General features: G+C 36.9%; 1 protein-coding gene across 1 annotated transcript in view; it reads left to right on the forward strand.

Annotated features, from left to right (window-relative positions):
- MAGI1 (membrane associated guanylate kinase, WW and PDZ domain containing 1) overlaps positions 1-22,026 on the forward strand; it is a 763,677-nt gene that overhangs the window by 633,949 nt on the left and 107,702 nt on the right. Inside the window, 2 exon segments of the mRNA XM_049777123.1 lie at positions 14,772-14,854; positions 19,049-19,084. Coding sequence (XP_049633080.1) covers positions 14,772-14,854; positions 19,049-19,084 — 119 coding nt within the window.

The raw sequence follows: 22,026 nt of genomic DNA on the forward strand, positions 1-22,026 counted from the left end.
ATTTCCCTAAAGGGCTGCAAAACTGAATTATAGTGTGTGTATATATGCATGTATATATATATATATATATATAATGTAATATATAAAACATTTTAGCTATTACAAATAGTTAAGTCTTTTCTCATTTTTCAAAATTTGATTGCAGTTTTCTTTTTATTGTATTTTAAGACTTCTTCATATATTTTTAATGCATTTCCTTAATTATATCTGTGATTTGCAAAGTCTTGGTTTTCTTTTTATTATACTTTTAAATAGACCAAAATTTAAAAATGTTGGTGACCTATTCTCTCAGATTTTTGTTTTGTTTTGATTTTTGGGGCCACCCCCAGTGATCTCAGGGGTCACTCTTGGCAATGGGCTCAGAAATCGCTCTCGGCTTGGGGGACCATATGGGATGTAGGGGGATTGAACTGTGGTCTGTCCTTGCTCAGGCAAGGCAGATGCTTTACCACTTCCACCACCATTTGGCCCCTCCCTCAGATGTTTTTCCTTTTATGGTTTATGGTTTTTATGTAGTAAATAATTTTTTTTACTAATTCATATTGCAGTCTCTTTTCTATTTTAGAAGATATGTAGTTTAAAATTTTGTAATAAGGTCTATAATTCATTTTAAGCTAGTTTAGAAAATGTATATAAGGTTTCTGGATTAATTTTGAGAATATATAAACACAAAATGCCATTCAGATTATAAAACTTAAATCATAGTTAAGCTTTTAGTAACCTTTCTGAAAAAACATGTACAATTGAAATGGTCAAGACAGTATATTCTGGGGCTGGAGAGATAGCAGGGAGGTAAGGCATTTGCCTTACATATAGAAGGTAATTCTTTTTTTTTGTTTGTTTGTTTGTTTTTGTTTTTGGGTCACACCCGGCAGTGCTCAGAAGTTACTCTTGGCTCTACATTCAGAAATCACTCCTGGCAGGCTTGGGGAACCATATGGGATGCCGGGATTCAAACCACCATCCTTCTGCATACAAGGCAAACTCCTTACCTCCATGCTATCTCTCCGGTCCCTAATTCTTAAAAATACTATATGTAGACTCTATTATTTTTTTTTGTTTGTTTTTTTGGGTCACACCCGGCAGCACTCAGGGGTCACTCCTGGCTCTACACTCAGAAATTGCTCCTGGCAGGCTCGGGGGACCGTATGGGATGCCTGGATTCGAACCACCGACTTTCTGCACTCAAGGCAAACGCCTTACTTCCATGCTATCTCTCCTGCCCTGTAAACTCTATTATTAAAATAATTGCCTGCCCCTAAAAGTTAAAAGCAAAATAGCTAATTAAAATAACAAAATAAGGGTAAGAAAGATCTCTCTAAAGTCCATGTTTGCAGGGCTGGAGCGGAGATGTAGCAGTAGGGCATTTGCCTTGAACATGGCAGACCTAGGCCTGACCACAGTTCTATCTCCCAGTGTTCCATATGGTCCCCCAAGCCAGGAGCGATCTCTGAGCATAGAGCCAGGAGTAACCAACCCCTGAGCATAACCAGGTGTGGCCCAAAAACCAAAAGATAAAATAAAAATAAAGTCTTTGTTTGCAAGTAGGATCCCCAAGGTTAGTCCCTGACGCCACATGGTTCCCCAGGCACCATTGGGACCAACAGCCAACCACCATGGCAAAAGCATCACTGGGTATGGCCCTAAAATGAATGAATGAATAAATAAATACAAAATAGAAAAAAAAGCCTAGATAAGGCTGTGGAGACAATGCTCAGAGTTCAGCTCCTAGTTCCACAGGGTGTTGTTCCCAGTGTCTCCCAAGAGTAAGTTTATATAAACCTGCTTTTCTGAAATAGACTGAAATTCTTCTGTCCAGTGAACCTACCTAAGAGGGAATTGAGAAAAATATATGAAACATCTCACTTTATAAAATATATTGGTATGAACACCTGTGCATTTGTTTCTGTGATATATTGACTACTTCTACACCCAGAACACATTTTAAAGTCTCAACACAGGTTTGAGTTAAGGAAGCAAATTATTTATTTTTCTAACCTCTTTGGAATTTGAATCTCTATTTTCATCTGCTGTATATTTGAGTATGAAATTTTGTATTTGCAAAATTACAAATAAAGCCAGAAAAGATAAAATATAATTTTCTTAAAGACCTGGGAGTGAGACGAAAGTCATGGGTCCTGGAACAGCCTTTTTAATTTTTATTCATTTATCTATTTATTTTATCATCCATCTTTATATCTGAGATTAGAGATCCAGAGTTCTCATGTATTTTTCCTGCCAGAGGAGAGGACTATCTATGATCTCTCTTCATGTTAAGGAAATCCAAGGATGGAAGATGCAGAATTTTCCTGAAATTAGTGAAGGTAGTAGTTAAGGGTTTACATAAAAAGTCACACTAACTCGGGTCCGGAGAGATAGCACAGCGGCGTTTGCCTTGCAAGCAGCCGATCCAGGACCTAAGGTGGTTGGTTCAAATCCCGGTGTCCCATATGGGCCCCCGTGCCTGCCAGGAGCTATTTCTGAGCAGACAGCCAGGAGTAACCCCTGAGCACCGCCGGGTGTGACCCAAAACAAACAAACAAACAAAAAAAGTCACACTGACTAACTAGTTGTTTGTCTTTAGGAACTCAAGTTTACATCTGTTTATCTCTGTTTTTCAAATCTGAATATGCACATTCATACTATGAATCATACCAACCCTATCAGATTTTCCCAAGAATTAATGAGATGATATAAAGTACTTGGGCTAATATTAACGAGTGATTCTTATGACCAGCATTAGCATTTTTATCATCATCATCATCTTCTTTTGTATTATAGACTTGTTTAAATAGAATAAAAGTAGATATCATCTGCAATATAATTATTTTTGAAATGATGTTTATTAGGAAGAAATATTGTGTTGAAAAGAAAGTATAACAATAGCATTTATGATAGAGTAATACATGAAATTCAAGTTCTTGGAAAGAATGTATCAAGTAATTCTAGGGACTGGGGAAATAATATTGTGGCTAAGAAGCTTGCTTTGCATGCATCTAACTCTGGCACAGTCCCAGGCTTGATCTCTTGCACTATATGTTGTTTCCTAAACACTACTAAAAGTGATCCCTGAACATTTAACCAGAAGTGTAACCCCTGAGCATTACCCAGTATGGCCCAAATTCCAGAAAAGGGAAAAAAAAAAAAAAAAAAACAAAGGTAGGATAATTTTTGTATAAGTAATTTGATCACTTTGATGGTTAGTGAAATACTAACCTCTGAATCTGGTTGACAAAGAAGAATACAGTAATTTATTTTATTTTCTGTCCTAACCTAGCTTTATATATTTGTTTGTTGGGGGCCATACCCTATAGTACTCAGGGCTTACTCTCCTGGCTCAGGGATCTGTCCTGGTAGGGTTTGGGGAAGCACATGGAAGCTGGAAATTGAACACAGGTTGGCTGCATGAGAGTCAAGTGCCTTACTTAGGAAACTATCTCTCTAGCCATCGCTTATATTCTTTTTAAATTTAGATACATGAATATGCAATATGATTGGGTTTCAGGCATTCAATATTTCAACACCAATCCAATCACCAGTGTCACACCTTCCCTACACCAATTTCCCTCCAACTCCCTCATTGGCTTCCCACCAGTCTGTCTCTGTGAGAGGTGATTTTTGGTTTTTGGTGTTGTATTTCTGTTTTATTTTTGCACTGTAGTTTTACAGTACAGTTGCCAATAGGGTATCATACCTAACAGTTTACCATCTTTCAGCAGTATCTCCTCTTCCCGGTTGAATGCTTCCCTCCCTGTCCTATTCTCCAATCCTCTCAAATGTCACATTTCCTTCTGAATACCTTATTATGTTCTTTGTTTCTATTTTCTTTGAGAATTCATTATTTCACCATGGTGAGAAAGATCATTTGATCTCTCTTGCTCTAACTTACTTCACTCAGCACGATATTCTCCACGTCTCTCCAAAAATTATTTCACTCAGTGGAATACTCTCTAGGTCTCTCCATAAATTTCCTAACTTTGTCTTTTTGTTTGTTTGTTTGTTTTGGGGTCACACCTGGCAGTGCTCAGGGGTTACTTCTGGCTCTATGCTCAGAAATCGCCCCTGGCAGGCACAGGGGACCATATGGGATACCAGGATTCGAACCACCATCCTTCTGCATGAAAGGCAAACACCTTACCTCCATGCTATCTCTCCAGCCCCTAACTTTGTCTTTTGTTATAGTCAAGGACTATTCCATTGTGTATATGTACCAAGTATTTTTTTTAAATCCAGTCATCTATTCTTGGACACTTGTGTTGTTTCCAGATTTTGACTATTGTGGATAGTGATACAAGGAATATAGAAGTGCTGATATCATATTTTCATTTTGCTTTGAGGACTTTGGATAGATAGATAGATAGATAGATAGATAGATAGATAGATAGATAGATAGATAGATAGATAGATAGATAGATAGATAGATATAGATAGATAGATATACCAAGAAGTAAAATTGCTGTTATATGGAATCTCAATTTCCAGATTTTTAAAGAAATGTCCATATAGTTTTCCAGAGGAGCTGGACCAGTTGACATTCTCATCAGCAGTGAATGGGAATCCCTTGATTTCACATCCACTACTAGCACTGGTCTTGTTCTTGTTCTTTTTGATATGTGTCAGTCACTGTGTTGTGAGTTGATAATCTCTTTATTCTGATTTTCACCTTCCTGATCATTGATGATACAGAGCATTTTTATTTCATATTTCTGTTTTGTTTTTGTTTTTGGGTCACACTCAGCAGCACTCAGGGGTTACTCCTGCCTCTGCTCAGAAATCACTCCTGGCAGGCTTGGAGGACCACATGGGATGCCAGGATTCGAACCACCATCCTTCTGTATGCAAGGCAAATGTCCTAACTTTATGCTATCTCTCCAGTTCCTATTTCATATTTCTTTTGGCCATTTGTATCTCTGTGTTTTGTGGGGTTTTTGTTTGTTGGTTTGGTTCTGGTTTTTGGGTCACACCTGGCAGCACTCAGGGATTCCTCCTGGCTCTTCGCTCAGAAATCACTCCTGGCGGGTTTGGGGGACCATATGGGATGCCAAAATTTGAACCACCGTCCTTCTGCATGCAAGGCAAACACCCTACCTCCGTGTTATCTCTCTGGCCCTTGGTTTTTATGTTTTGTTTTGTTTTTGTGGTTTTTGGGTCACACCCGGTAGTGCTCAGGGGTTATTCCTGGCTCCAGGCTCAGAAATTGCTCCTGGCAGGCACGGGGGACCATATGGGACACCGGGATTCGAACTGATGACCTCCTGCATGAAAGGCAAACACCTTACCTCCATGCTATCTCTCCAGCCCCTTGGTTTTTGTTTTAAGGAAGTTTCTGCTTAACTCTTCTCCCCATTTTCTGATGTAATTGGATGTTCTTTTTTTAAAAAGTGCCTTATCTGTCTTTACTATTAACCCTTTATCTGGTGAGTATTGGTCAAATAACTTCCCCAAGTCTGTGAACTGTTTTCTGTACTGTGGTGGTGTCATCTTTTTTTCCACTGGACAGTGATAGGGGTCCTCCACTTTCTATGTTGTGATGGACACTAAGTTGGGAACAGTGATTGGCATTCCTCCCCTTCCCAGCCAAGCTAGTATCATGGACCGGTAAAGCTGAAACTAGACATTCTATCCCTTCCCAGCAATAGCTATGAGTTACTCATCTCCTTCGGAGTCAACAAGGGCCAAATGCCTGAAAATTACAAGTGGCGTCACCCCTCCTTCTGCTGTAGCTGTAGCAGTGTCAGAGAAAGCCAACTAGAACAATGCTTAAATAAGATCCTGAATATTATAAATGGTTAAATTTTCATAACAAGCTCATGTGTTATTCTAGGAACTAACGATTCCAACTTGAGTGAAAAAATACAATTAGTATATTGCCAACACCAACATACCAACCTAAACAAACCTAAACCTGGGACTCCTGATATCAGAGCATGTGACCCAGCCTTTTGAGACATCCTTCCAAAATTCCTGCACAAAGATTTTCAGTGAGCAACTGTAAACATGCTTGAAACAAATAGAAAAATTTGAAACAGAGAAAATCTTAGTAGGCCTGGAAAGATAGATAGTACAAGAGATAAGGTTCTTGCCTAGCATGTTGCCAACCCACATCAATCCTTGTCACCACAATGGTTCCCATTAGCACTTTTAGATCACTCATGAACAAAGATCCAGGAATGGCTCCTAAACACCACTAGGTAGGGCCCAAACATTTTTAAAAAGAAACAAACGCTTAGACCAGTAGATGATCTAAAAATAAGAAAATTAGAGTTGAATACTATAACAAAATTAAAAACTGATGGGGCTGGAGAGATAGCATAGAGGTAAGGCATTTGCCTTGCATGCAGAAGATGGTGGTTTGAATGCTGGCATCTTAAATGGTCCCTCAAGCCTGCCAGGAGCGAATTCTGAGCATAGAGCCAGGAATAACTCCTGAGCACTGCCGGGTGTGACCCAACAACCAAAATAAAAAAGCTGAGTAGACAGCTTTTGCTAATAGAATGAAGGGAAAGGGGAAAAAGTCAGACCATCAGAAGATAGAAATGACCTAATGTGAACAGTAGAGAAAATCGACTGGAAGAAAAAGGTGAACAAAGCTTCGGGGATCTGTAGAGAAATAATAAAAGATCTGGAGCTGAAGCAATAGCACAATAGGTAAGACATTTGCCTTACAAGTATCCAACCCGGGTTCAATTTCAGGAATCCCATGATTCCCAAATACCTCCAGAAATAACTCCTGAGTGCAGAGCCAGTATTAATGCCTGAGCAGTGCTAAGTGTAGGCCAAAAAATAAGATAAAATAAAATAAAAAGAAGGAAGAGGAGATGGAAGAGGAGGAGGAAGAAGAAGATGATGATGAAGATCTAGCTATATGTTAGTTGATTTCTAGAGTACAAGTAGTTGAAAAATGTACTCATCCCCCACAAATTTTGCCAAAGAAATAAATTTTAGAGAAACTGAGTGAACCTAAACAAGAGAAATAAAATGACAGCAAACACATCAAGGTCAAGCACCTAGAAACTAAAGACAGTAAAAAATATTTTAAGTTAGAATCCTATCTTTTAATTAGTGAAATCATTCAAATGATAGTATTTTTCTTTTAAGAAGCTAGAGAGAGGGGCCGGGAAGGTGGCGCTAGAGATAAGGTGTCTGCCTTGTAAGCGCTAGCCAAGGAACAGACCACAGTTTGATCCCCCGGTGTCCCATATGGTCCCCCCAAGCCAGGGGCAATTTCTGAGCACTTAGCCAGGAGTAACCCCTGAGCGTCAAACGGGTGTGGCCCAAAAACCAAAAAAAAAAAAAAAAAGAAGCTAGAGAGGACAGAAGCAGGTGGATTCAGTATTTTTCAGGTGCTGAAAATTATCAACCCAGAATTATACTTTCAGTGAAAATGAAGAGGAAATAGATATTTTAGATTAAGGTAAAGTAAGGGAATTTGTTACTAACAGCCTGCTTTAAATGATTTTCTCATGTGTATTTCCCAACAAACAAAATTTATTGTGAAGTTATGTCAGGGACAAAGAATGCCAGGAATGAGGAAAAATAGTGAAAAAAAAATAGAGAGGTAAGTTTTTCTTTTACTGTTCAGTTGGGTTTTTGAGAATGGAAGTAAAATAAATAAAGAACCCTACTGTGTAGTCTGTTTCTAATTGTGTGTCAGAAACCAAGAAAGAATTTATGAGCTCAGGAGGTACTCAAAAGACTGAAGTCATGCATGTAGTTTTGATTCCCAGTTCTGCATACTTCTCTGAGCACTGTGGGTGTGACTCAGAATGCCACAAAGACAATTATGAAGGCAATTTTATGGTAGATGAGAGAGAGTAAAGAAATATATATATATATACATATATATATATATATATATGCAATGAATATATTTCTGTATCTGTGAGAACCTGCTTCCTGTAGCTTGTTTCCTACACTCTCTGTCTGCAGATGTGGGGGAAATAGAACAAATAGTAAACAAAATGAGTCAGAGCACAACAAGGAGGGATGTATTTGCCTTGTGCATGCCGACCCAGGTTCTATCCCCAGTATCCCTGATGGTCTCCCCAGTTGGATGTGGTTCCAAAATATCAAAAAACAAAACAAAGATAAAGCAGAATACAAAATAGAAACTTAATACCAAACATACTAAAAATCATATTTTTGTTTTTGGGCCACACCTGACATCACTCAGGAGTTATTCCTGGCTTTGCACTACACTCAGAAATCACTCCTGGCAGGCTTGGGGGACAATATGGGATGCAGGAAATCGAACCTAGGTCTGTCCTAGGTCAGCCATGTGCAAAGCAAATGCCCTACCATTGTGCTATCACTCCAGCTCCCAAAAATCATATTTAATCAATTTAAATATAACTGTTAAAAGAGATAAAATGGCAGAGATTAAACAAGATGACTAAACTATGGGACTAAACTAAGATGTCCTATAATAACATAGGTCAATTGAAATTAAGAGCCTGGAAAAACATACCTTAAAACATTAAGGAATTGTTGTATATTAATAATGGTTAAAGTAGAAGTCTCCCAAAACTCAGAAATTAAATAGTAACATTTGGATCAAAGAAAGTCTCAAAGAAAGTTTAAAAAATGATTGTGAATTGGACCCGGAGTGATACAACAACAGTAGGGCCTTTGCCTTGCACGCAGCTGACCTATAATAGACCTCAGTTTCATCCCCGTTGTCTGATATGGTCCCTCAAAGCCAGGGGCGATTTCTAAGGGCATAGCCAGATGTGACCCCTGAGTGTCACCGGGTGTGGTTCCAAAAAGAAACAAACAAAATAAATGACTGACCTGAATAAAAATGAAGATGTATATCAGAAGAGGTACACAGTCAAAGCAGTGAATGAGAGTAAGTTTGTCTTAAATTAGCAATCGAAGCTTCTAATTTAAAATCCTGGAAAAACAAGAGCAAATAAAATTTGAAATAAGTAGGTGGAAGGAAATAATAGAGATCAGAAGTCAATGAAGTTGCAAATAAAAACAGGGTAAAAAAGTCAATGGAACAAATTGTTTTTCAAGAAGGGCAATAACATTAAAGAAAGTATAAACTCTGAAAGAAAAAAAAGACACAGATTAACTCTTTAGAAATGGAAGGATCAGGGCCCAGAGAGATAGCAGAGCGGCGTTTGCCTTGCAAGCAGCCGATCCAGGACCAAAGGTGGTTGTGTTCGAATCCCGGTGTTCCATATGGTCTCCTGTGCCTGCCAGGAGCTATTTCTGAGCAGACAGCCAGGAGTAACCCCTGAGCACCGCCAGGTGTGGCCCAAAAACCAAAAAAAAGAAATGGAAGGATCAAGGAATTACTGCAGAACTGGAGATATAAAACAGTTAACAGAAGAATGCTACCAACAAGTCTGTGGACATAAATCGACAGTTTAGATGAAATGGAGAGTCATTTCCTCAAAAAGCACTAACCTCCAGATTCTCTCTCTCTCTTTTTTTTTTTTTTTGTTCATTTGTTTTTGTTTTGTTTTGGGGCTAGGAATCACTCCTGGTGGAAAAGTGCAGGAGACCATATGGGGTACCAAGAATCAAACTCATGTTGCCTGTGTGCAAGGCAGGTGCCCTACCCACTGTACTACCACTCCAGCATTTCCACAATTCTTTAAATATGGGAATAGACCATTTAAATAAGACCCATAACTACTAAGAAAAATTAGCAAATAGCATTCACAATGTAGAAAAACAATTATAGTATCCCCCCAGCCTTGGAGTCTCTTTCCTATTTTTCAGGAAATATTTCTGTTCCAGAAAAAGAAAAATATATTTTATCACCAATACAAATTATGATATTTATGGATTTATTTTATTTATTTATTAATTTTTTTTTTTTTGGTTTTTGGGTCAGACCTGGCGATGCTCAGGGGTTACTCCTGGCTGTCTGCTCAGAAATAGCTCCTGGCAGGCACAGGGGACCATATGGGACACCGGGATTTGAACCAACCACCTTTGGTCCTGGATCGGCTGCTTGCAAGGCAAACACCGCTGTGCTATCTCTCCGGGCCCTATTTATGGATTTATTTATGGATAAAAGACAGGTGTACTATGTTGGATGTGTGTATATGTATGTATTGTATATATGTATATATATGTATGTATGATCACACATGACAATTCTCAGGGCTTACTCTTGGCTCTGCACTTAGGGATTACTTCTGGCAAGCAAAGATCACATGGTGTTCTGTGGATTGGACCCAGGTCAGATGCATGTAAAGCAAATTCTCTTTCTCTTTCTTTCTTTCTTTCTTTCTTTCTTTCTTTTTTCTTTTTTCTTTTTTCTTTTTTCTTTCTTTCTTTCTTTCTTTCTTTCTTTCTTTTTTCTTTCTTTCTTTCTTTCTTTCTTTCTTTCTTTCTTTCTTTTTTCTTTCTTTCTTTCTTTTTCTTTCTTTCTTTCTCTTCTTTTTTTTCTTTCTTTCTTTTTCTTTCTTTCTTTTCTTTCTTTCTTTCTTTCTTTCTTTCTTCTTTTCTCTTTCTCTCTTTTCTTCTCTTTCTTTTTCTTTCTTTCTTTCTTTCTTTTCTTTCTTTCTTTCTTTCTTTCTTTCTTTCTTTCTTTCTTTCTTTCTTTCTTTCTTTCTTTCTTTCTTTCTTTCTTTCTTTTTTCTTTCCTTTCTTTCTTCTTCCTTCCTTCTTCCTTCCTTCCTTCTCTTCCTTCCTTCCTTCTCTTCCTTCTTCTCTTCTTTCTTTTCTTTTCAAACTAATGAAAATCTATTTTAATAGGATATAGGAAAATATCACATGATCATGTTAATCAATGTTGCTAAATACCTTAGATGAAATTTAGTGCTCATTTATTTTAGGAACTATAAGAAACATAAGAATACAGGGTAAGGGACTGGGTGTATAACAGTGGGTAGGGCATTTGTCTTGCAATGTAGCCAACCTGAGTTCAATCCCCAGCATCCCATATGATTCCTGAGCCTGCCATGAATGATTTCTGAGCTCAAAGCTATGCGTAATGCCTGAGCATCATCAGTTGTGGCCCCAAAACAAAACAAAACAAAAGAATAGAGAATACTTTCTCTGGGGAAAACTTTCCAAAAATGCTCAGAGGGCCCTGGGATTATTCCTGGTGAGAGGGGGACCACTAGGCCAGATGGTTCAGTGACTGGTTGTGACTATGTGATGCTGCTGAGGTCCAATGGTGATTCTAGGGATTTCCAAACTACGCATGTTAGTGCTGCCTCGGGTTGGATGTGGGTTACTGGATAGATGTGGACAAGTGGTAAAGAGAATCAGACTTAGGGCCTCACACATGCAAGGCATGTGGTCTAGACTCTTACCTATCTACTTGCCCCCAAGAAGGAATTTCCTTGAATTAATTAAAGAACTGGGCCCAGAGAGATAGCACAGTGGCGTTTGCCTTGCAAGCAGCCAATCCTGGACCAAAGGTGGTTGGTTCAAATCCCGGTGTCCTATATGGTCCCCCGTGCCTGCCAGGAGCTATTTCTGAGCAGATAGCCAGGAGTAACCCCTGAGCACTGCCGGGTGTGGCCCAAAAACCAAAAACAAAAAACAAAAAAAAAACAAAAAAAAAACATATAACCCCCAAAAGAAGGGGGAAAAAGTCCTTATGCTAACATTCTTAATGGAGAAAAACAAAATTCGGAGGTACTAGTTTTCATTTTCACTCAGTATCCTATTAGAAGTCCTAGCAACACAGGATAGTAAGGCAAGAAAGAAACTAAAGGACATACAGGCTGAAAAGAAAGAATAAAGCTACTCCTTGAAGTGTACAGTGTTTAGATAGAAAATTATAAAAATTGGGGGCCGGAGAGATAGCATGGAGGTAAGGCGTTTGCCTTTCATGCAGAAGGTCATTGGTTCAAATCCCGGCGTCCCATATGGTCCCCCGTGCCTGCCAGGAGCAATTTCTGAGCATGGAGCCAGGAGTAACCCCTGAGCACTGCCGGGTGTGACCCAAAAACCACAAAAAACCCCAAAAAAAACTATTCAAAAAAAAATTAAGAAAGGGGCCGGGAAGGTGGCACTAGAGGTAAGGTGTCTGCCTTGCAAGCGCTAGCGTAGGACCGACTGGACTGCGGTTCGATCCCCCGGCGTCCCATGTGGTCCCCCCAAGCCAGGGGCGATTTCTGAGCGCATAGCCAGGTGTAACCCCTGAGTGTCAAACGGGTGTGGCCCAAAAACAAACAAAAAAATTATAAAAATTGTACAAAAATCTAAAATAAGTGATTTTACAATAAGGCTTACAAATATACAAAAATTGTATGTTAGCATTGAAAATCAGTAAATTAAAAATAAAACATAATTCACATTTACTCTTACCAAACCCACTAACAAATTTAAATCTAATGAAACATGTAAAGGACTTTCATATATTATAAACTATAAAATGAAAAATTTTATCAAAGAAAATTTAATTAAATGGCTATTCCTGGCTCTTTGCTCATGAGCCATATTTGATGATGGTAAGGGGATCAAATTGTAAAGGCTGCATGCTAGGCACATTACCTACTTCTTGTACTATTTCCCCACTTCCTAAGGCAGGTATCTTTACCTCTCTGTCTTTTTTTTCTCATCTGTAAAATTGTAAGTTGAATATTTCCACAGCTAATTGGCTTTTGATCATTGGCTCAAGAAGAATCACATAACAGGGCTTGAGCATGTGAAAACACATTTATTCATCAATCCTTGAAGAGACCATTGGAACATGGGAACCTGGTGCCATTGCTGTGGTTAAAAATTGCTGCCTTACCTTGAAATAGGTTTTTTGCAATTCCATGATAATACATGTCAGAACTTATTAAATCCTCAATGGTTCACTGATTCTTGCTAAGTAGCAAGACTGCTAATAATAATAATAATAATAATAATACAGAAGCAACAAACCTATCATAACATTATTTTCTTTTTGTCCAAATCTTTACCTATATCATCACTAATAAAGTGAAGGTAATCATTTTAGTACTAATATTTTCAAAATAATTATTATTTCAGAAGTGTTCTATTAATATAACATTAGTTATATTTGTATTAATACAATATTTCAGGACAGTAATAGATATATAATAAATACATGTGATTTTATAGAATAATATTTATAAATCAAAGCATGTTCTAGAGTTGTCAGCAGACAATAAGCAGTATTATTTTTGATATTTGTTACTAAATTATCTTTTAATATTTGAGATAATGGTATATTTGCACATCCTGTTTTTTTTAACAATTAATACAATTTGAATTTCAACAATTGAGAAGTGTAATCTGAGATAAAGAACTGTGTTTTATTTTTTCAGCATATTTACAACCTAAACATAAGGCTTCTATTAAATATCATTTCCTAGCCTTTGATGCATTTTTTTTTTTTTTTTTTTTTTTTTTTTTTTTTTTTTTTTTTGAGCCAGTTCCTAATGCTCAAGGATTACTACTGCTCTACACTCAGGAATTAATCTTTACATTCCAGTCAAGAATTACGCTTAGTCGTGCTTGGGGAACCATATGGAATTGGACCCTGTTGTTTACTGGTTGTGTCCAGGGGCTCTTCACTTCTGGAGAAGAACAAGCTGTCTCTTGAGCTTGTGTCAGCTTCTGGTCAGCTGTGTGCAAGACAAGTACCCTACCCACTATATGATCTCTCTGGTCTCAGCATTAAATTCTTTCCTTGTTCTCAATTTTGGTTTGTATCTAGAACACCAGACTTTGTCTCTTCTACTTAGCTTATACAGAATGGACTAGGAGCTCAAGCAGAACTTTGTTGTTGTGTGTATTGATCTGCTTTGGTCAATTCTTCCTTCATTCTTATGACATTTCTAATATGATTTAAGGTCAATATTTTGTGAAATGTTCCCAAGCAGTTGCCAACCTCTCCTGAAATATTTGTCTACTGAAACATTTCCTCTAGAGTGGGAGTATACTGTCTAGAAGAGAGCTGGGTGACATGTTTAACTTCAAGCTATTTCTTGGCACAAGTTCTATTTATGATAGGTAATTTTGGGTTGCGTTCACTGTCTGAAGCACAATGTGGGACAGTTTGATTAATGATATGTATTAGGAGCTTTGAGCCACTTATATGAATTGAGGTAGTTTCACGCTGTCATGAGAATTCTTATGTAATATAATGAGCAAAATAGCAACCTTTTTGTGAATTCCAGCATCCAAGATTTAAGTTATAGGCAAATTTAAAATAAATTGGAGTATGTTCTTCACAAATGTGAAGGAGAAAATATGTCTAGACAAAGATAGAGTATAGACAGGATATGCCATTTTGAAACTTATTTTTCAAAACCATAACTATTATTACATTTGAAACTTTGCTTAATGGAATGATTAAATTTTAGTTAAGGTAAAAGTCTACTTAACAGTCTCTGAAGTTAGTTTAGAATTTGGGACTGGAGTTGCTGCTTTTTTTTTTTTTTACTGCTTTGGGGAGATGGAGGAGGTTGATGGTTTGAGCACACCTCACAGTGTGCTTACTGAGTCAGGCTTACTCCTGACTCTGTCCTTAGTGGCAATGCAAGGGATCAAATCAGCGTTGACTGCATGCAAGGCAAGCACCTTACAGGTTTGATTTGCAGTAGAAAAGCATCTCTGTTGGTATGTGTTCCCTGGGTACATGGTATTTGAGCACATGTTACCTGCATCTCCCCTCTTGGGATATGGACTTTTTTTTGTGCTCACCCTAACCTTTCAATAAAACTAGCTTTTACTTAAAAAAAAAAAAGTGGTTCTTTTGCTTGAAAAGCATATAATCCTTTTTTTTTTTTTAACTGGACTTCTTTTCAAACACATTTCTTGTTTTTATTTCTGAATTTCAGCCATAATACAAAAACGACATCTTGGTTAGACCCTCGGTGCCTGAATAAGCAGCAGAAGCCCCTGGAAGAGTGTGAAGATGATGGTAAGAAGCCAGGCTAGTCTTGGTTTGAGTGAATTGGGGGCTGGTTCACACATGCAAAATTTAGAGTTGTAGCCAGGTCACCCAGTTTTCAGCCGTGAGTTGGTTTTCTTTGTATTAAAGGTATGACACGGTGGTTTCTAAAACCAGAAAAAAGATCTGTACAATTGTTTAAAATAGATTTTTGCTTACACACAAGGATAGTGATATCCCCATTAGAAGCAACTTTAAAAAATCATAATCTACTTTAATGAAGATGTAGATATGATTTCTAGCTAGAAGAACATGAAGAAAACTTATGAAGTTTATAGAAATATGCAAATCAGAAATGCCTTGTAGATAATTTAGAACCAATACCCTGACCCTATATTATTAAATTTTTTAGAAGTAAAAATTCAGAAGTTTTTTTTGAACTCTATATATTTTATTTTTTCTAGTCTTGGCTTTGGGACACACAGCAGACCATGATTTGTTTTGGAATCTCTGTGTAAGCTATTCTCTTATATTGAAGAGAATTTTTTAAAAAATGGGATTGAGGTGTTACTCTGATTTGTACTATTCCTGTTAATCTCTCAGAATAATTAACTGACTAAAAAAATCATTTTAAAATTTTATTTTGGGGGTTGAAGAGATAACACAACAGTAAGGTTCTTGCCTTGCATGCGGCCAACACAGGATGGACGTCGGTTCAAATCCTAGCATCCCATATGGTTCCCTGAGCCTGCCAGGAGTGACTTCTGAGCACAGAGCCAGAAATAACTTCTGAGCACTGCCAGTGTGACCTAAAAACCAAAAAAAAATTTTAATTCTATTTCTGGGCTTTTGGATTTCTACTTACTTATAAAACAATGTATTCCTTTTTGTACCTTGAAGTTTGTCCCAAGTTCTATTAAAATTACTTTTTACGTGGATGAAGTAAATAGAAATGGTTTGCTTTGCCGGTAGTAATTTATTTCTGGCACTTGATTTAGTAGTTTTGTTACTGTATACATATTTTACCCTAAGATAGTAGAATTTTTGAATCTTTCCCAATGAGGTAGAATGGTTGTGAATATAAACTTGAGGTTTGTATATTGTATATTGTAAGCGAGTATATTATAACACTATCAAATACTGGCAGTCCAATATCCTTCTGTTATATAAGGGCTTCAGAACATATGAACTAAACATATGAGTTATCTGTTTAATTTTTATCTGAGTGTTTTGATGCGGAAACAAAAATATGTCTGACTAAGGAAGCATGGCTGAAGCATTCACATTTTTGGTTTCATTCTTGAAGAAGGAAAGGAACGTGTTCATCTGTCTTTGGATGCTTATACGATATGTGACTAGTTTTTGGAGATAAGAGCATAAATAAATGTATCCAGCTTTAAAACAACTAAATCTTTATGTAATACTGATAATTTTAATATACTTTATATGCCTCACTTCAAATATGCTATTCAATGTCACTCTAAATATTGAAAATATGTGGAAATGTTTGTAATTTTAGAGCTGATAGAAGGCTCTTTAATAGCTTCTACTGAGAAAAACTGTTCATAGAAGTATTGAATGGCTTTGTTACCAAAATGTAATTTTTAATTCCTAGAATTCTTATCTTTGATGTTAATGCTACTTCTTATGAAAGCAAGTATTTGTTCATACCAATTGCATTTAGTTTAGTAATTATGCCTTCAACATTAGAATTTATATATTCTGTTTTAGAGGAAATTATATGTATGTCTGTATTCCCATGTAAACAGTATAAATATGTTACTAGATTATACCATTATAATATGCATCAGATTCCATACCTACATTTTCTATTGCCAGTTAAAATCTGGCACAAGCTACCCTGTGGTATTATTATTTTATCATAATACAGAGAGCACTAACATTATTGGATACATTCCAGTCAGTAATTTTTCTCTTTCTATGTAGACCAGTTTCTTTAGCATGATACAGTTGTAAAAATTTTGTTTTCTATTTCCTTTCAAAAGTGAGAAACAAATTAGAGGATTTGAGCTCAATGTTCAACTCTTTTTTTGTCATTTCTATATATTCTATTAGAAGTAAAAACTTTCAACTTTGCCTTTTAGCTTCAGGCAGAGTTTTAATCTGCCTGGTTAATAATGCCAACTGGTTGTTTGAAAGAGACTTAAAACTCAGTCTAATTAAACCCGACTAATGGTCTCTTTTTAATTCCCAATCTGGTCTGCTAGAAGTTCTTCCTCTTTCAATTCAGGGTAAATTCATGCATTTTTAAATATGTCTCTTGACCTATTCCTTTTCTTCACACCCAATCCTAACCTATCTACCAGCTGGATTCACTTAGTCTCCCAGCTTTGCAAGAGATACGGTCATTTTTCTTGGCTCTCTTGATCATCCACTTTCAAGCATGCTCATCTTCCCCTTGTATTCTTGTTCACTCTCTTTGCACTGTAGTGAGAACAAATGGAAATATAAATGTGATTGCCATCCTATATGTTATGACTGTTCCCTCAAGCTATATTCAATTGCCCTGTGTGGCTTAGTTAAATGCTGCTGTTTACAGCTTGCCGTTCCATGCCTCTATTGCTTTTCTCACTCTCAACTCTCTCTACTTTTGTCTCACATCTTTCTTCTTTGGGGTCTGCTTCATAACAGACGTGCAGTCCTCTCTGCTTGACTATGCTTTCATTCCACAAAGAGTTATTGAAGAAGTCCTTTTACATGTCAAGTGCACTCTAGGTGCACCTATCAATGAATACAGCAAACCAAAAGCCCTACTGTTGGGCAGCTTAAAATCTAGTCACTGTTCATTCTCAAGTCTTTTTCATTAAATTTTGCATGCCCTTCAGATTACTGCTCAGGGACTTTTCCTGTGACCTTGCCCCCAGGTATGATTAGATGATTATATGCCTTCTTCTAGAGGACTTTTGGCAGTTTTAATGTCATTTTCATTTATATGGGCTTTTTGGGCTTGTCTCTGCCTCTGACTGATTATAAAGTGATTGTGCTCTTTTTGGTGTCTCTGACACCTAGTACAGTGACTGGCACATGGCAGGTCTCGTTATTAACATGAATATTATACGTTCCCAGTAAATACCAGAAATAAGGGGAAATAATTAAAGTGAATGAAGCCCCCAAATATCATATCCTAATGGTCATTTTTTATTAAATATTTGATGTAAATTTGATTACTTTTTGAAGAAACAATACCAAGGCCAATTCTTAATGTTGGCTTTTGGGTAATTTTAGAATCAAAACTTCACAAGCTAGGTAAGCCCCCTCTTGGTTCCTAAAAATTATTGATTCATTTGTCACTCATACATGCAAGCATTTGAGAAATATGTAATAGCTGCCATGTACCAAAACCTGCACTGGCAAGGGCTTATTGCATTAGTAAAACACACTGGATTCCTGCATTTATAGAGCTTATAGCAGAGGGGCTACTGGTTCTTTAGTTGGGGAAATTGCTGCATGTGTCCTGCAATAAAATATCTTACTGATACCAAGAAACAGTCTAGAATGGAAATGGTCTTGACTTGTTTTGCGCACTGAAAGTATTGAGAGCATTTTCATTATAATACTTCTAAGCTATATGGCTTCCAAATCTTATAAAATCGTATTTTATACTCTGCCTCCCAATAAACTTTTCAGGGAGGCCTTTAAGCCTTGCTTCCTTGAACAGCAGACACAGTTCATCTCTCTGACTCTTGTTGAGGGATTAAAGTGTAGCTCATTATATAGACTGTGTTTTCTATTTGACCTCACCATCTATTTTTTAGGCAGCAATATCACTTTTAAGTAATGCTTTAATTGTGAGTATAATTGCCTCACCAATTACAGGATTATTGAAGGATTCAAAGGACTAATATTGAAAGGTCTAACAGCTTTGTTTGCTCAAAATAAGGTCTGTAATAAGTGACTTCTCACTCAAGAACACATAAACCACAAAGGTATTTTTCATCTTTTATAACCAGTCAACCCCTATTTTGACATGCAAGGAAATGAGCCATATACTTAATGTTGCTAATATCAGCTCTTACCATTTAGTGATTTACACTGTGGTTTTAGATTTACTAGTCAAGTCAATGAATTAAGCCACAATGCAGGTAAGGACAAAATGAAGTAAATATGTTAGATGCTGTTTTTCTGAGGGGAGTCTCTTTCTTGGTGTTGGTGTCTGAATATTTCTCTCTTTTCTGTCTCATTCCTGCTATTCCTTTGGAGAAGAAGGGGTCCACACCGAGGAGCTGGACAGTGAACTAGGTAAACCTCTTTCAATCCACACTGCCTGACTTGCCCTGAATGGCTTTGTCTCCAATGAAATTGCTTCATCCATTGATTTTGCCAGTTTGCACTTCTCCAATTATGCTTTTCACTCTAGCTTATCCATGAAAGGTCAATCTTTACAACTCATGTGTCTTACTATAGGCATCATGCAGAGCTTTAGTAAATTGTGTCCAAAAAAGAAAAGGTTAGAGCAAATTGATGCAAGAATGGGAGTTAACAAATTGGGATAGATAGTCTTCTAAATTGAGAATAAAGAAAATATTAGCAATATGGACTGAAGTGATAGGGAAGTGGGTAGGACACTTGCTTTCCACAGGGCCAATTTACCTGAGCAAAGCCTAGTATGCCCAGCCCCTCAAAGAAAGAATTTTGGAGGTTAATGTTACCCATGTCAGTTGTATTCTTTTAAAACTGGTCCCACATAGTTAGCTATAGTTATTTAAAGGCAAAACAAACCAGCCAACCTGCCAGATTAATTTAAGTAATTGTAATTAGAGTGATAATAAAACAATTCCAGTAATAGGTTGGAGAGATATTTTAACTGTTAGGTTATTTACCTTGATGCCACTGGCCCTAGTTTGATCCATTGCAACTCTGCCAGTAATAATTCCTGAGCATAAAACCAGAAGTAAACCCTGAACACTACCAGGTCTGACCCAAAAACAAAGGAAGAATTGAAATAATAAATGAATAGTTAATAAGCGATATTATGATGTATTAATTTACATGCAAACTGACTTTGTAATTATTTGTAGTGAATGCCATAAAAACTTAATTACATGTGTTACTTAGCCTTAGATCAATGTATATCAAGTCTTGACTTATTTAGATATTATGGATTAGAAATAATGAATATCATCAGATAATGCCAAATTTTTACGTTTGCTGTTATAATGTATTAAGTCATGGTTCCTTCTATGCTAAATATTTTATGTTCTGTTTTGAACAGTATTACAAATAATTCACATTTTGTCTCTTGTTTTACTGAAATAGGGATAGCTTGGGAAAAAAGTTCAGCCAAATTAAACATGAAAGCTTCTGCTGAATGAACATTGATCACAGATATATTTAGGTAGAAGATTGTATCTATAGGAGTAGAGGGATAGGAGTCAACCTAGGCAGAACTTGGGTCCTGAACTATTGAGGTTCAGTGGTTATGCAGATGCTTGAGATTCAATCCAAAGTCTCACTCGTGAGCCAGTGCTCACACCACTTTTCCTTTCTGGATTTTTAATATCAAGGTAAGTGAAACTTTCTAGAGATTATTGAATTAGATTAACAATTTTGAGATTCACTGGAAAATTAAAATTCAAATATTTAAAAGATTATAAGTTTTGGGCCCGGAGAGATAGCACAGTGGCATTTGCCTTGCAAGCAGCCGATCCAGGACCAAAGGTAGTTGGTTCAAATCCCGGTGTCCCATGTGGTCCCCCATGCCTGCCAGGAGCTATTTCTGAGCAGACAGCCAGGAGTAACCCCTGAGCAATGCCGGGTGTGGCCCAAAAACCAAAAAAAAAAAAAAGATTATAAGTTTTGTTCAATATTTTTTGTTACTTAGATAAGAAAAAAAATCTTATCTAAATCTTATTCTCTGATATATATCAGAGAATTTTGCTATTTTTCTTAGTCTTTGGGGCACATTCTGTTGTAATTGATGGATATGTCAGCAGTGATCAGTAACTGGTAAGAGATCTATTTGGTCTATTCCTGGCTTTGCGCTTAGCCTTGAACCACATTTAGGGGCCAGATGTGATACTGAGGTTGGCAAGATGTAACACAAGTGCCTTAACACTGTATTATCTCTCTAACCCAAATAGATCTATTTTGAAGATTTTGAAAAAGTTGTTCTTGTGATCATTATGGTGGGAATAAACTGAGGTTAATTTTTCTTATTAAACAATTGTAAACTAGTTTTATTTTTTAAATTATCAATCTCATGATATTAAAGTAATTAAAGGGAACAGACAGAGAGTACAGGGTTTAAAGTGCTGGTCTTGTATACAACCAATCTCCAATTCAATCTCTGGCACCACAGAGAGTTCCCCAAGGGCTATCAGGAATAATCCTTGAACAAGGAGTGACCAGTAAACTCCGAGCACTGCTAGGTGTGACCCCCAAAACAAAAGAATAATTTTTCAAAATGGAGTATTTGGTTTTTCAAATATATAAATGAGTGCCTTAATTTGCCCAAACATTATAAACTGTTGTTTGCTCCTTTAGTAGTATTTGTGGATGACTATCATCTGGTGAATAGAACACAGCTAAACACGAGATAGTAACCTTATTTGCTTCTCTGGAAATTTGAAACTTGACATACTTTGGGAAGAAGTTTCTGTATTACTTATTCCCATATTGCAGGATAGTAATGTCACAGGACCTTCCCTAATCTGGAAAAAAATTAACAAAGCTTTACTGTCTTCCTACTATCACTTCTCATGGTCACAGACATAATTCTGGGAAGCATTTAGTGAACTACTGCTGTTGTCTGTGAGATCCTATCTAGCTCCCTGTCTTTGTTTGGGCAAGACCTTCACCTTTTCTTAGTTCCCTTTCTTATCTATAGAAAAGAGCTGAAAGAGGCACTCCCTTAATGGTTATGAGGAAATTTAATAGGAATGTGTTTTGATATTCCCACAATCTCCATGTATTGTTGTTTTTAGTATTTGTATTTTTTTTTGTTTTGTTGTGGGTTTTTTTGTTTATTTATTTATTTATTTATTTATTTGGACCACATCCAACTGTATTCAGAGCTTACTCCTGGCCTGATGCTCAGGGATTACTAATGGCAAGCTTCAGGAATGTATGTGGTGTCAGGGATATAACCCAGGGTCAATCACTTATCCACTGTACTGTGTTCCAGCACACATTTGTATAATTTTATTTCTGCTCATTACGTCCTTTTTTTTTTCTTTTTGGGT

The sequence above is a fragment of the Suncus etruscus genome, chromosome 7, assembly GCF_024139225.1.
Source record: "Suncus etruscus isolate mSunEtr1 chromosome 7, mSunEtr1.pri.cur, whole genome shotgun sequence".
Classification (NCBI taxonomy): Eukaryota; Metazoa; Chordata; class Mammalia; order Eulipotyphla; family Soricidae; genus Suncus; species Suncus etruscus.